Source organism: Rhyacophila brunnea, unplaced genomic scaffold, assembly GCF_057557595.1.
Source record: "Rhyacophila brunnea isolate RB1 unplaced genomic scaffold, BYU_Rbru_1.0 scaffold_4, whole genome shotgun sequence".
In the NCBI taxonomy this organism is placed as follows: Eukaryota; Metazoa; Arthropoda; class Insecta; order Trichoptera; family Rhyacophilidae; genus Rhyacophila; species Rhyacophila brunnea.
Window position 1 is genome coordinate 28,002,115 of NW_028233068.1, and position 17,187 is coordinate 28,019,301.

General features: G+C 36.2%; 2 protein-coding genes across 2 annotated transcripts in view; one reads left to right on the top strand and one right to left on the bottom strand.

Moving 5' to 3' along the window:
• Positions 1-15,490, top strand: part of msi (RNA-binding protein musashi) — a 139,443-nt gene extending 123,953 nt beyond the window's left edge. The window contains exons 2-4 of the mRNA XM_085954098.1: positions 8,022-8,350; positions 9,292-9,581; positions 14,140-15,490. Coding sequence (XP_085810224.1) covers positions 8,022-8,350; positions 9,292-9,581; positions 14,140-14,907 — 1,387 coding nt within the window. The 3' untranslated portion in view covers positions 14,908-15,490. The remainder of the gene's footprint in view (positions 1-8,021; positions 8,351-9,291; positions 9,582-14,139) is intronic.
• The window catches only part of LOC147067197 (uncharacterized), a 128,487-nt gene that overhangs the window by 81,952 nt on the left and 29,348 nt on the right, over positions 1-17,187 (bottom strand). The window contains exons 4-5 of the mRNA XM_085954100.1: positions 6,991-7,079; positions 6,181-6,244 (exon numbers count right to left, since the gene is read on the bottom strand). Of these exons, the coding sequence (XP_085810226.1) occupies positions 6,181-6,244; positions 6,991-7,079 (153 nt within the window). The remainder of the gene's footprint in view (positions 1-6,180; positions 6,245-6,990; positions 7,080-17,187) is intronic.

The window sequence follows — 17,187 nt, forward strand, 5'->3', positions numbered from 1 at the left end:
TCCTCAATTTTCATTCTTCGTGAAAATGATAAGTTTTAATCGTCTTTTGGCATTCAACAGTCAACGTCAAATAATTATTCTCCTGTTGTGTCAAAGAGTTACTGCGAAACGGTAAGGGGAAACTTCGCCCCATTTTAAATCACGGGGATTCGCTCATTCTCTTTCTTTCAACTTATGCGGCAAGCCTTGAGTGATGACATGTGAATCAAGTGATACGACGAGGTCTCGAGAGCTTTCTCGTGGTTAATTCGAATTTTAATTAAATCATATTATAAAAAACATTTTTTTCGGTTCGGTACATGTTCAAACACGCGCGTTAACATGATCTTACTTCCTACTTCAGTTATCGTTTGTCATTATGGCTACGGCCGTATGTTGTAGCTTAACCACTGGGAAATGCCAATAGAAATGGCGTATTTCAAAAACTACCTTATTCTTAGGTCAATAATTATTATAAAACAATCATTATTCGTAGGATGTTTTATCACATTTTGAATGGTCAAAGACATAGCTTATAATCAGTTGCTTTAGAATTATCTTCAAATGTGTTAATCGTGCCCATTTTTGAATAATAAAATGCCTAATTCTGGTCAAATTTGGGATCACAGAGATTATAAATATATTTTTTTATCGTAAATATTTCACTATATAATGTTAACATTAATTTTACTAATGGTTTTATAAATGTGTTTAAAAATTAAGAAATCTAAAAAATGTTAACACCACTGCACATTTATGTACTGAAATATGACTATATTCTAATGATCGAGAGGTTTAAAAGAATACTATTTTAAGTAATAAAAATACTTTATGCAGTCGTCAAATGTGTAAAATAAATATAAAGGATAATAAGGCTTCAAAATTATATAAATAGAAATTGTCTACAACGTTTAAGGAGTGTCCAGGCTTATGCTCTGAAAATAGCATAAAACCTCCATTTTGACCTACGTGGCGAATGTGGGCCCTTAAGTATAACGAGAAAACCACACTGACCCGTGATGTAAGTATCCACTTCTAATATCGTGGGTTCGAATCCCTAGTTTGACGAATTCACATGTTGTTTTTAAATATGTATTTAGTTCGATCACGGATTTGATAGGTTGCGTAAGTAGGTAGGTACCTAGTGCATTCTTCGTAAAATAATCTGTTTAAAAACCTCGTTCGCGAGGCGGCCAAGATCCACATAGGATTGTAGAGCAAACGAAATAAAAAAATATGAACTTATCTTTATCATAATATTAGTTTTATCAATGCGGCAATTTATGAATGAATGAAATGACATTGAGTAGTTACCATAGAAACCGGAAAAAAATCCAGAAGATAATAAGTCCGACTGAGAATTCACCTACTAGATAAATACTTCCCTAGCATGTCTTTGGAATTTAATAAAGGCTAACAATTTGAAATTCAATGTCGAGTATTAATTTGTACATTGCGTTTCTGATTTCGCCGGCCGGCATTTCCACTCCCGTATCTGGCGTGGAGGAGCAACACGAGCCAGCGGCTGGCGCGCAGGGCGCATGACCGGATGGCACATCGATCCCGTCTCGGCCCTGCTCTCCGTGTGCCCGACACCCTCGCCTATCGCGCCGCCCTTATCCCAGCCCCGAATCGGTTTTTTTTTTTTATTGATATTCCATCAGAATAGTAGTCCTGCACATTCAAGTGGTTTTTGGGATGTACCTAGCTTATGGGATAGGTCCAACACAAACTTTGAAATACGTTTCACGTTTGTGCGCCACGGTATGCGTACTTGGGACGTTCATTAATTTATCTACCTTACTATGAAAGCAAATATTGAGCGCGTTGAAACATATCCGTGTATGTTGCGACTCGAGGTGATACACGTAGGTACAAATTTCAGCTATGTGCGATTCTGACATTCAAAGTTATAATATTATAGAAAACTGATCGTTGTCTGATCCTACTAAAAAATTTACCAATTTAGAGCAACGTTCAGTGATTAAGATTCTTCTCATGGAAAGGAAGAGTCCAAAGTAGATATATGCACGCATAGTGGTAATTTAAGGGAAGTCTGCATCTATAACGCACAAAATTTGGAGCAATCAGTAAAATTACTTAAAAAAAATAGTTTCAAGCAGTTAATCGCCTATCAAACGTTAACTTATGGTTAACGTCGTTTCAATAGAAATCAAGAGAGAGAGCGAGCGAGCTCGGGATAGAGACTATGTAGGATAGTTGTGAAATCGGCCATGGACCTGAATGGTATATAGTGCCAGACAACACATTACCGGTGTGAATGCGTGGCAGGTGAAACTCATGCAAAGAAAGTGACACAGAAGTTGATAGGTACATTACCTAATATATTATATGGAATAATAGTGGTATGGAATACCCAGATATTTGAATTTTTGTGAGTTCGTATCAGCCATTGGTACCATCAGAACAAATCATGCACGAAAGCAGAGGAATATGCGACGCGATCCTAATTCGCTAAACGCAGAAACTCCCTTCCATTACAATAATATATACCTACCTACCGGTTTCTGGAATATCTGCTGGTATATAATGTGAAATTTAATATTAGTGTTTATCTGATTTCCAATCAGCGACTGTGTTGATCTACTCAATTTTGTGGCTTATCTGAAGTTACGTAAATATTATATTGTTTTATCTTTTTCTGAAATAAGGTAGGTATGATTTTATCAAAACTAATACCGACTCTGTAAAAATCGCTAATACAGTCAACATCTCCATACCATTAAATTTGATTCATTCACATACCTACACGCTCACTGCAAATATGGAAGGGGAGGCAGATATTCGATGCCTCAAGGCAAAATAGCGAATTGTATTAAATTAAGCATATTAACCGTTGCCGAAGATTCTGCGGTCGGGACCGGGATTTTCAAATAAATATTACGTAAGCGGGTACGTAACATAAATAATATACGTATTGAAAGAGGCGAGCTCTGTCGATATCGATTTAGGGTGCAGTAGCGTTTCCAACTGGACGATGCCGATGAATGAGTAATGACGTGTCTCTACGGTCGTCTACGGCGGATCTCTACGGATCTCTACGAGTTACGACTACGAATAATCCGAGAGACATAACTTTTAACAAAACATTGTTGTATTTTATACGTACCCTTTTAAACATTTTTACATTCCCTGAATGATATACTTATTGCTCATTTTCAAATGCGTGTAATGTAACTTAAAAAAAATTTTTTTGTTGCGTATATTTATTTTTTCATTTGTGATTGCTTTTTATTTTTCTGACATTTTAAATATTATTTTTCTCTTGAAATTTCATCTACTGAGCGATTAAGACTTTCCACACCTCGGTCCTCTGATTTTCTCATGGAAGAATGAAGGCTGCCGTCAGTATGATCTTTCACTTGGTCGCTCCATCGCGCCGAGTCTCTTCGTCTGCTTCGCCTTCCCTAGAGGCTATCCAAAACCACCAGTGTCCATGATATTCGGTTCGCGCCGGACAATATGTCTAAAAACTGCAGAATGCGTCAGACATTGTCGAGAGCCGTTCCTTTATGTGTAGTCTCTGGATCTGGATGATTGACTGGTTCCTCATGTGCTCTGTCCAAGAAATACGAAACGCCAATACCACATTTCAAAGGCATCAATTGCTTGAGTCCACGACTCGACACCGTACAAAAATATGGAGAACACAAATGTTTGCATAAAAATTTTCACGATCGTTCCATGATTATTTAATTGTACAATATTGTAAACTTTATACTGTTATTACGCCTTCAAACCCTTTTATGAAATTGTGTTTTTTTTTTACTAAACAAACCAAAGAAATACAAAAACATCGTGAGTTTTAATGACTGTGTCGTAAACACATGTTTTTTTATTATAAAATATATGTATTTCAGACGATATTTTTCCATTCAATTATTGTTAAATAAATACATAAACACGCAATGAATATCCAATGTTCTAATACTCAACTTACTTTGAAAATGAATACTATCGACTTAGGATACTTGATGGAATATGCATTAAAATTATAATTAATTTATATTTGTATTTTGAGTTATTTTTTACGCACTGGTTTTCGCCTTTTAGCTTTCAGTGGGTATTGATATGTAAGATATTCTGTGTCATTTGTGCATTTGGCATGGGTGAGTGTGCTTAGTACCTAAACATGCTGAAAGGCGAAACCTGGGTCGCAAAAATGGTGAAATGGAAAAGTATACAACATAAATCAATTAGAATTTATCTGGCATTTGAAATGTTTTTGATTTGTGATAGCCTTGGTCTTAATTATGTGTCACGTACAGATTTTCTGTTACAGATTTATAATTATTGTCTCTAGGTAAGATGAGTAAATGCATTCATTAAAATTATAGTGTTGTACCCTCTTATAATTAAATTTATCTATTTGAAATATAAGATTGATAAGGTTATTTAATATGGCAAATTATGCACATTAGGCACATTATGTTGATCTTGATTATAATAATAATTTTATCCTAATTGTTTGAAAATAATAAAAATATCACGTCACGTATTTCCCACGTTGTTTTCATGAATATATAGTATTTTTTAGCTTTAAAAAATAGTAACCCTTTGTGCATTATATTCTATTTTTATTTAATGGAGTAAAATTCGTGTTGGCCGTAGAAGTTTCGCAATAACCATCGAAATGCATACGTACATTATTTATATCCGCAGTGACAAAGGCGCGACCTCTTGATATCTATCAAGGACGCTCTGGACTGAAGGTCAAAGTTTTCTCTCCAAGGACGCGGCGTTGGCCTTCGGTTACTTTGTTTCTATGACCCCGTTTGACTTTTGCATTTCGCTCAATTTTTAAAATGAATATTAATACTATCGTCCGAAGGTACTTGATGGAATTAGAATTTTAAAATGAAGTTTCTAAGTTGTAGTCTATATTTGCTTGCATGCCATAATTAAACATATCAATACAAGTTGAAAATTAATGACGAAAAGAAAGTGACTATTTTTTCTCAATTTTGTAGACTTACGCCACGTTTTCGTCAAATTTTATTTTTTACTAAATAAGTAGCTACATATAGGCAGGTATAATGCTCACATGATTGACACTCTTATGATGATGTAGATACATTGTACATATTATCCGTCATATTATCAAGGGTACTAAGCAGGGAACTCAGAAATAATGGGAGCTAGAATATCTAATGGGTAAGGAGAAGCAGGCAACCGATCTCGAGTAAGGAAGAATACGGGATAAATTTAAACACGTGTCAATAATAATACGTCATACGTCGAATACTGACAACTGCTCTCGGTCTATGCATTGACGCTCATTTAATATTGGTGTATTACACACACTATTGCACGTCTATAATGCGTGGTTCATTTTCGTAGGACACTCACACATTCAAAACCCTGCATCAAAATGTACTATTTAAAGGACGAATTACACGACGAAATCAATAAAATTCTTTTTTCAAATTGCTCTCCTTATAAATTTTCATAACTCCAGATTGGCTGTCCTGGATACTATCGTATTTAAAAAAAAAGATGATTACATAATTATTTCATTTACAATCAGATGCTTTTATGGCCATGTGCGGAGATGCTTATTACCTTATTAATTAAGAATAATAATAATTAAATCGTCGCTTGTTTTGGCACTTCCACTGAGTCACCGAAAGTGTTGCTTACGGCCACTTAAGTTTCACTATGCATTTGATCCTAAGTTATATATATCCTTAAAAAAACACCCGTTTAGTAATTTTAATCATTAGGTGACTAAAGCATTAATGATGTTGTTCACGTATCCTGCACTAAGAATTGATTATATATCATAATACTTATATGTTATGTATTTGAATCCCCCTTTTTTCTAATTTATGAGCTTTGAATGAGAGAGAATGATATATCTTGCCTAGCATAAAAACTAGACAACCATATCAGGTTGGTAATTTGGTCACATAATGAGATGGAGATGAATCGGTATACGTGGCAGAAGAAGACGAATCTCCGTGAGAGCAGACAAAATAAAGTGACTATAGCTTTGGTGGTGACCGATCTTTTCGATATATTGTGATGGCACGAGAAGAAGGAGAATAATATTAATCTTCATTGCTCGACTCCTCGTTGAAAGTTGGATACCTTCATCGTGTCTATGGCGACCTACCGTAAGGAGTGTTCATAAGCTTTATTGTAGATACGTATCCTATATAGTACATCAATGGTTCTTACCTTGAGATGGGGAGGGTTTTCAAGGTCCATTCTTTGGGCGCGGTTACCAGCGTTTTTTGAAAACCTGGGGAAAACAACAACTATTCTTATTACGTAATACTTTATCGGATTTAATGTCCGACAGTCATACTTAAAGTAATTTTTAAAATAATTAAAATATGCTAATGAAATACCTACTTAGTTATTTTCACTTAGTGGATTTTCGAAGGATTGTGTAAAAACTGCAAAATTCCAAATAATTATTTTAGTAGAGATAGAAACTTCAAGAGGGTCGTGTAAGGCCCTCCTCCCACGGCGCAAGTGAAATCTGACGGAACTGGTTGGTGATTTAACTCATAAACTGACCAATGTGATGCTCCGCACACGGCGCTACTGAAACCCACTTGAAATAATAATCACATAACCTCAAACTGTCAAACTGGACCATCAGCTGTTTTGTACAAAAACTGACAACACGCACGCTGCTGCGTTTACTCGAATACAATTATGTTATTTCAATTTTGCTTATCTTGTACTTTTGACGTCTTGGGTTGTTATGGTTTTTATAGCATGACGCTTGTTACGCAGTGCTACCAATTTTGGTAAGAAAATATGATTTTTCACCGAATCTACTGATATTGGTATGACTGTAAACTCGAGAGACCGCGCGACTAGCATGTCGCGTCTCTTCGCTACCGTTTTGAAACTGAGATATCTCAGTCTCGCCGTCAGCGAGCCGCCATTGAAATACATTGTTCCGTGGGGGGAAGGCCTAAGTGTTACAGAATTTACTTTATAAGGAGGTATTTTTTTTACTAAGAGTATGTTTACCAAACGTCTGTGCGAGTAGACGAAGAATATCCAATGAAGCCCACCAGTCCTATTCCCACTCCTCCAATAATTGCCACCAATGGAATCAACTGTAATAAAAAAAGATAATTTAACGCAATTATATTTTAATAATTATCGATAAAATAAAAACTTCTGAGTTTTAATGAAAAGTTCTCCCCATATCCTTATATGTATGTAAAAATGAATGTTTGTATGTTTGTCCCGTATGCGTTCCTATACCATTCATCCGATTGCGTTGAAATTTTGGTGATTTGTCGTGCGCACACCCGTGAAGGTTTCTGAATTAGTACAATCGTCTTCTTCTTCTTCATTCTATCTTCTTTTATTTGTATGCGTTCTTATACCATTCATCCGATTGCGATGAAACTTTCGTCAGTTGTTGTGCACACACCCGCGAAGGTTTCTGAATTAGTACAACCATCTTCTTCTTCTGCTTCTTCTATTATATCGTCTTCTATTCGTATGCGTTCCTATACCATTCATCCGAATGTAATGAAACTTTAGTCAGTTGTTGTACGCAAGCCCGCGAAGGTTTCTGAATTAGTACAACTATGTTCTTCTTTTCGTATTCGTTCTTATACCAAATTTAGAAAATCCATGCTTTTCACATGGACAGCTGTATGTGGCCTGCTCACGGGTTGGAAAACCTTCTGGTTTATTCGTGTACGGACCAGACGGAAAAACAAAAAATATTGTATATCCAAAAGAACTTCAATAAACAGAATTAAAACACAAACACTTTCTTTTTTTTGAGTGGCACTGCAACGCATGCCGGGTACTCACTAGTTGACTTATAAATATTTTTACAACTTTTCTGATGATGGTTTTTACAGAATTATTTTAAGTGCATTTATGGACGGTTGATGGTGCTGTGCATACAACAAATTGCGACATAATCATAATTCTATTCTCGTGAATGATTCGTAATTGCTTAGGTATTTATTTTTGTCATTATTATTTGAAGAATTGAGAGCCTGTTATTAATCTATTCAATTTTTCCTTTTGCGAAGCGGTGGGGCGGCGGGAGGAGTGGCGGCCCTAGAAGGCGCGGCGCTGCTGGAGCACGCGGCGGCGGCGGCGGCCGCTCACGACCACCACCACCTCATCAACAATCTCAACAACATCAACAACCTGAACAACCTCAACCAGCAGCAGGCGGCCGCGCAGCAGCAGCACCTCGTCCCCGTCCTGGGAGGCGCGGCAGCCGCGGCGGCGCACGCCCAGGCCCAGGCACACGCACACGCCCACGCGCAGGCCCAAGCGCAGGCTCAGGCCCAAGCTCAGGCGCAAGCGCAGGCCCAGGCTCAAGCTCAAGCCCAAGCTCAGGCCCAAGCAAACGGTGAGTCAAGCATTCTAATAATCAGGAAGCACCTCGAGACAATTGGTGTTCACAGATAATTGGCGTGACCGCAATTTAATCTGAACTCAGTAATGCCAACCAAATCGTTTCCCCGATTTCGCATTTATTCCGTAGAGTCAAATCTATATTGACTCTATGTGATATAGTGAATCATTTAAGAGCTAAGACACATGATGCTACAAGTTGCCTGCCATATATCGTCATTGAAACTTGAAAAATGTGTAGGTAACTCCCAAAAGAGCTACTTTACAGGAGAGACAAAAAACAATATGGTGTTGTGTACAAATATATGGTTATGGATTTAAATCATCCATGATTTAACAATGTTACGATTTTTTTGGAATTACATCATTTGCAAGATGGGTAGATATTAACAACGGCCACTAGGTGGCATTCAAAGTCAATTTTTGATTAATTTTCTAGTTTTATCGACAATATGCAATGTCTTGTCAATTGTCTACTCAATGCATATCTGGCATAACCAAATTGACTTAGTATTCATATCGACGCGGCGCGGCATCTTACAATGTCATAATTCGTCTTATACCTAAACTGGTTAAATGCCATCATTAATATTCTTGCACAATGTATCTATTGCAGCAATGGAAGGGTATTCCTCAACCTCTTTAATGAAAAAAATGTGATTGATTATTCGCCATTATCGTTTCATGCGTTTGACAGATTGCCTGGATATGGGAATAGCGGCAGCTTCAACCTAAAGTGACAAGCATGTTGCATCGCTACCGTTTGGTTGCATGCACAAACATTTTTTTTGTATGCCAACTGAATTATAATTTGTCCAGTTGAAGAGTTTTGGTTGTGTCAAAATTGTACATAATATGAGGCCGCTTACATTTCCACTCCAACAATGTTTCTTTCAATGAAGTCATAGTAATATAAACTTCCGCTCTCCTCTTCAGGCAATGGTCATTCGGGATCATCTGGGCGTTCTACCCCTTCGGGCCCTGGAGGCGCGGGAGCGGCAGGAGGGGTCGGGGTGATACCGTCGTCGGTTTCTTCGGCGGTTCCAGTGTCGGCGACGGGGATCATCGCGGCTTCGGGAGTGGCGGCCGTTTCATCGGATCCCGCCCCGGGAAAGCTGTTCGTCGGCGGCCTCTCCTGGCAGACTTCCAGCGAGAAACTCAGAGAATACTTTGGAATGTTTGGCAGCGTGACGGATGTACTCATCATGAAGGATCCGGTCACCCAGGTATTTTGAAAACACACATCTACAAACTATTTTCATATTCTCTCATTAATGAAAATTGTTTGGCTGTCACCTATAATGTAATAAGTATTATAATATCTTCACTATTTTGCAGTATTTGGATAATATATGAGAGATTTCCATATGCCTGAAGTGTCTCTACTCTCTACTTTCAATTATTGTAAATAAACTTCAATCTCTGATGTCATCCGTATTATACGAGTTATGAAGTGTAATGCAGCTGGATGATTCTTTTATTGACTTTATGAAGGTCTAGAGCCAGATATCATTTGATGTGACTTGCTATGGAAAGAATTAATGAGAAAATATTCACATGCTTTTGTAATTGTGTATCTATGTTTATGAATATGGTCACAATTTACATCTGCACTTTAAAACATGTAAGTTTTTTTCCTATGTTTCAATTCTAGAAAGGTTAATGTTTACATTTTAGTTGTTCACCAGAAAGTGGTTTCACAGTGACACCGATATTTTTAATGTTAGGAGAACTGCCCGACAGGAACTGCACAATCTACTTGGCAGTGTTTCAACTTATCTGTGATAGAAGGTACCGTTCGCCATTTGGTTTTTGGTTGGTTTGTAGACAAATATTATTGTTTCAAATACACTGCTTTTGACCTAATTTGATAAGTATGGGATAGTGTATTAATTATTCTATGTCTCTGACTCTGACTCTTCAAATATTCAATCAGCTTTCACATTGCAAATCAAATCGTATTAGTATCTACATACATATGCCAAAACTCCATTAACAAGAAAACTATGTAAACAAACAGTAATTGTTATAAAGTATTGAACACCTTTTGAATCTTATTACGCTACGTTGGCTATCTATCATAATATTGTTATTATGGTACATACTTGTTTATTCATTTATAATTTAGCATAAAGGTGTAATAGAAAATGAAAGTGAAATTTCATATTTTTTTCTTTAGAGATATCTTTTATAAGACATATTCCATTATGTTTAAATACACACTACAATAATATATATGGTCAAAGCGGTAGTTAGTGAAAAACAGTTATTAGCTTAAAAATTGTTAAAAGTTGTGTTTGTCTTGTACTTTGAATGTCGTCAAGTTAATTTATTATACACAGTAGCAACATTGCTTTACACCTTTTATTTATCGGGGCTTGAAATGTTTCTCCATACTAGTTTAGAAAATTACTTTGGTTTCTAGTTAGCTTTTTGTAGAAATAAAATAAAAAACTTGATATTATTTCCACGGTGGCGCCAAAGTTTTTCGAAAATATAATTTATTTTATATTCATAGAATTAATGCTGTCGTTTGTAATGTAATAATTATTGTTCTACTGCCTATCAGCAGCATACATAATCAACATTCTCAGTCTCATCTATCTTTAAAAAAATGGTATGTCCAATAGCAGTTCCTTGTCTGACTGTTTGCAATCATAATGACTTAAATCAATTGACTAGTCCATATCGAATAGAATTGCATAACCTTTGGGAAAAGATAATAATTTCTTCCGCCAGGTTCTGTAAATATATTAAGTATCATTTGGAATTGTTGCCGTCAAAAAATATATTAATAGTCTCCTGACCTCACTATTTTCGGTTGTCAAATATAATTTATTTTGAGGTTGTTCCGCAATGCAATGCTCTGCAATCTTTAACGTCTTGTATATGAAGGACTCGTACTGTGCTATGTATGATAACACTAAAAGTAACATCCCCCCACGTTTACCATGCGAAGATAAGTAAAACTTCGCAATCAATGGGGAATTTAAAAGAAAAAATTAAGCATGAAAACGCTTTATTAATAAACTAAATATTATGAAACTAAACGTCATACATAAAATAAAAATAATGTAACTTTGCAATAAACTGAAAGTATAATATTCTTTCATTCTGCGTTGTAAAAAAGAATCTAGTTTACCACGCTTGGCCTGTCGGCTTATTTTCGTTTCTCTGGCGTCGGTAACGTTATTATATGTGAGCGAGAAAGATTGTACGCTCGTGATTCACACTATGATGATTCCTGGCACATGTCAAAACAAGTGCGTGACAAAAAAATATGTGAATCAAACGTGCTATAATGAATTCGCACTCACCGGGCTCGCAATGAATGAGGGTTAGGTTACCTGTATATTGTAATTAAGATTACATACACTTTCTGCAAGGAATGTTACTGTGCTGTGTATATAAAATTTCGAAAGCATGATGACATTTTAAGGTAGCATTTCTAAAACTGTTTGCTCAATTCTTTTTACATTGTATAATAATAGTATAAAAAGCGAAACCTCAAAAATTATTTTCAAATATGTAATTTTGTCTCCTGACAGGTGCTACAATAATTGTCATAAACAGATTCTTTTGGATCGTAGTTTGACTAAAAGTTGTATATTCATTGAGTGTTTAGTTTTTTGTGTAGTACATTATTTTTTAAATCAGGAATAATAAATCCCATGTGTAATCGAAACTTTTTTGTCATGTAGCTAGGTACTCATTTGATTGATTTGAACAATTGGACATGAAATTTTTTTTTACACTAAACTGGTTCAACTTGTTTCATTTTGTACAGAGGACTTCAATATTCCTAACTAAATTAATCAATGTAATAAACTTGGTTTTCATTTGGGTATTTCACTAAATGTCGTATAATAATAGATATAATATGGATGTTAGAAAATTTTAATAGCTGTAGGAGGACAAAACACATTTTTCATGAAATTTATATTTTTTAAAAAAGACTGACTAAAATTTACATATTCTTAGTTTGATAAAAGATCAGAGGGAATTATTTAACCCTAATCCGAGTGTAATAATTATTTTAACATAAATATATCAGGCAATGTCAATTATTCAATGTACCTATGGGTATTAATCAAAATTTATATTGCCTGTATTGATGCATTTTTAATACTCATTTGGCCAGAATTCATTTTAATTGGGGGTTGTTTAAGGTACCCATAGTCATAGCAAAATAAAGTAGGTAAAAATATTATTAATAGTACAATTTGAATAGTTCATAATTATAACACGTTGTAGGAGTAGGTAGGTATTGTGTGTTCTCTTTTTCTTGATCAAAGATAACTTCGAACTACTCTGTAATAACTGCATTCATCTTAATTAATCCATAGTGGAACATGAACAATTGAATTCTGTTGTAACTTATATTACAATCTGCAAAAGTTTGAAAACTTGTACCAATGTTAACTTCGTGGTGACATTTTGCATTTTAAAAACCCTACTTTAATTATAAGGCCGTGCATTCACCGAGCAGCAAGTTGCGGTTTACTGCTAGTGCTTTCTTTTTCTATCATTGAGTGGGTCGGCTCTACGGTTGCTTTGCGTCCACCTGTAACATAGTTTATAACTACTGCACAAAAGGATGAACAAATCTTGGCGAGTGGATGCTGATAATATAAAATTTATAACAAAGTATTGCAGATTACCTACAAGCTTAAATTTAGAAGTGAAAAGAATATTGCATAGGTACCTAAGTAATTAAATATCTTTGCCTACCCAAGGAATAAATAAGATATTGTTGAATTCGTAAACATATAAGCACAGTGTATTGTAATTAAACAACTTCGAAAAATCTCAGAATTGATACAAATTGTATGCTGAAATAGATTTCCTTTTCCAATGGATGTATTATTTTAAAATTGGTCTCATATTGGCAGTGCAGTACCTAATACCAGTACCTAGTACAGTAAATATTCAGTCCAAATGAAAGGTAAATTCATTTCATGTTACCATTAATTTGATTTTTTAAATAAAAAACTTTCTATTCCAGTATTTGCACATTTCTCATTTAAATTGGTGCGAAATCATTTAGTAAAAGATATTTTTAAGTTACTATGAGTATTTTAAAATTATTAATGTGAAGTCAATGTTTCATTTTGTGTAGAAACTTGACCATGACACTACAACCCACCCGTCTGGAGAAAGTACATTAATGTATGAAATATTATTGGTTTATTCCTCATGGTTATATTTTCCACGTGTAATATAATTATTTTGATGCTGTAATTTAATAATATATCATGGTATTGGCATTTATTTTAATATGTATATTTGATTAGCACTAGCGGTTATTGTTAAATTTGCATTATAAAATTTATAGGGTAGGAATGTTGATCCCGAGATGTATCAGATTATTAAATTTATTAATTGGTAGTCCGGCACAACATTTTTAGTATAGGTAGAATTTGACAATGTCTATTTGATGAAATTGTGTAAATAACAATTTGAGTATTTGAAAGCCTTCCATATTATAGTCGACAATTTTAATACGATTCATGGAATATTTATTTGCACTGAGTTTACAACCCACGGTAGTCACTCGCTGCTCGCTTCCCGAATAATTTTAAATTTATTCTTCAGCATTCCAAAATTATTCAAATTCTTTCGTAGATAATGAATTTAGAACTGTTGTAAAAAAATATATTTAGCTAAATCACATCTGTTTACATAAAAGAAAATAGATCTTAAAAAGCATCCACCCTTAAATGATAATGATGTGAACGGTTACGGCACGGTATCTAATATGTGACGTTGCATTCTATCCAACAGCGCAGCCGTGGCTTCGGCTTCATCACCTTCTCGGAGCCGCACAGCGTGGATAACGTCCTCAAGGTCCCCATCCACACCCTAGATGGAAAGAAGATCGACCCCAAGCACGCCACGCCCAAGAACCGACCCAAGCAGGCCAACAAAACCAAGAAGATCTTTGTGGGGGGGGTCAGCCAAGACACAGGGAGTGATGAGGTCAAAGCCTACTTCAACCAGTTCGGCAAGGTGGAGGAAACGGTCATGCTGATGGATCAGCAGACTAAGCGCCACCGTGGCTTCGGCTTTGTCACCTTCGAGAGCGAGGACGTTGTGGACCGCGTCTGCGAGATACACTTCCACACCGTCAAGAACAAGAAGGTGGAGTGCAAGAAGGCCCAGCCCAAGGAAGCTGTGCAGGCGGGTGCTGGCCTCCTCGGCAAGCGACTCGCGGGAGCAGGAGCCGCCGTCCTCGGGGGACGCTTGGCTCCTCCCCCGGCCCCGATGGCCGTGGTACATGCTCAAGCTCAAGCGCAGGCGCATGCGGCAGCAGCTGCCGCCGCCGCCGCCTATCCTAAGCTGCTGTATCCGGCTGCAGCATTGGCGGCCTACCGCTATGCTCCTTACCCCGCTCCCGCGCAGCAAGCTGCGGTGGCTGCCTCGCAGGCTCAGCCGCAGGCACAGGCACCCACCGCGCAGACCTATCACCCGTACCAGCTGGCCGGCGTGGACATGTCCAGCTTTCAGGGCGTGGATTGGTCCTCCATGTACGGGATGGGAATGTACGTCTAATTCTTCCGGGAGGACTCCTGTCCCGGTTTGCCCGGCGGAGATCTCTCCGCGCTCCGCGTGCATTTCGCGATGTTAACCCCGTCACGGAGCATGTATATATTTATGTCGCCGAATGCGGTCGGTCGTTCATAATTTTTTGTTAAATTTCGTCGTTCCTAATTATGGACTTTTTTTAATATGATTAATTAATTTTAATGTTTCGATGGTCTGCCCTGTCGCTTTGGATTTCTGGGGCGTCGGTGTGCGAACCGCTCTCGGGACGTGGCGACGGTGGAGTCGGTTCATTATTGACAGCGTCCGACGGGATGCGGCGGAATCGATTCCCATTGTCATACGGGACGCCCTGAGTTCCGTTACTATTATTACGGTATTTCTCATTTTTGTGATGTTATTGTCGATGTCGAACATTTGCACGGAAATGATGTCTATCTGACAATTCTATATGCTGCAAATAGTTTATTTGTTCAGCTGATGATATTGCGCAAGTGTCTGCCATGATGTTCCATTATTTTACTATTTTCAACATATTCCGGGAATTGCTCGGCGCTTTGCTCTGTGGCAAAAATATCACTGGCAGTTGTGGATCTTGAAAAATGTAAATGAATATTGTAGGTTTTGTGCCATCGTTTAGTAGACCGATGATTTTTTTAAATTTGGAAATCGTACTTCGTACGTGTCACCGAAATAATTTGAATATTGAAATAATTCCGAGCGAATAATCAGCTGACGATGTGCGAAGGAAAAAATCTGATGTGAGACGAGAGGAAAGTATTTTCTAAAGTATGCAATAAAATCAGTATTAAAGAAATTTTTCGACTTATAATATCGGTAATTATTACTATGATAGGTTTATAACTGTGTAATTTTAGTTTTCATCGTATAATTTAAATTACCTACGTAATATTTTTAACCTTATCCGAGCTGTACATTTTGCTTCATTTTTAATTTTAATCACATGGTAATGTTTATTTTGTCCAATATCTTTTTTATCATTAGATAAAATTCTTTGAAATGGCATTAACTGTGAATCGATGAGCAATATTGAAAAGTGAAAGGAACGTGAGTCTGCAGTTTTGTGGACATTTTTTTAAGACAAATAACAGCGAATCTCATTTTTATTTGTTTAGTTTGAAGGTTGTACATCCTTTATTAAGTGAGTAAAATGTCAAATTTGTGTGCGCGGTGTTGCTAGGATTCATTTTTTCTCCATCGGGAGAGATATTAGGTACCCAAAGCCATGGTTTTAAAACTAAGAATGGTTAATATCACCTTTGTTAAATGCATCTGCCAATTTTAAGTTTCTGTAAGTATTGAAATCTTGGCTTTGCCACAAATTTCTGGTTTAGTATGTAAAAAAGTCAGTGCTATACCGGTTTATTCATATTTCTAATAGGTATATGAAACAGTTCATTGAGACAGCGCCTTTAGGTTGCTCGTTTAGTTCCTAATTGATTTTTCATCTGTAATGAGTTACTATTAATGACAAATAGTCAAAAGTATCCCTCATCTGTAATATTATTTTGATCTTAAGTTTTTGTGATATCGAATCCAACCTTATAATATGTGTCTATAAAACTGGATCACTTTTATTGTGACGAAAGAGTTTTAGTAATATTTCAAAATCCTGAAATTATTGAGATTATTTCATAAATTTATGTTACATAATTGTAGTACCAGAATCGAATGGAAGATCTTGCCAATTTTAAAAACAATTATCCTATATCAAGAAAGCATTTCAAGTTGAGATTTCAAAATTCAACTAATTTTATAGTATTTATAATATATATAATATGAGACCTCAGTGTAAAATGCAATGATTCACTTTTGGTTAAATATATGTTATCAAGTACTGAATGGAAAAAATGAGATGGCAAATGCCTGAAGGAGTTGCTAAAAAGTACAAGAGCCTAATAAAAAGACAGGCTGCAAAAGTACAAAGCAGTACCTACCCAGTTTGTCACTGTTTCTTGATCTTAGCCATTTTTGCACTAATTAGGTAGGTACATCCTGTAACTCTTTTGTGAATGCCGAAGTCCTGCCCTTTAAAATCATAGAGAAAAATAACCTGTAATTAGTTAATCTTATTTTTTATATTTCTTCAGTTCTACTGTTTTCAGATATTTTGACCTACAATAATTGTAATTGACACTCCTTATTCATAGATTGACTTAATTAACATTTTCTGCCAAATCGTATTATGTATGTAGGTCCCTTGACTTGACACAATTGGCCACTCGATTCATTTCACAAAATTTTTATGTTTGTCTTTTAGGCAAATAT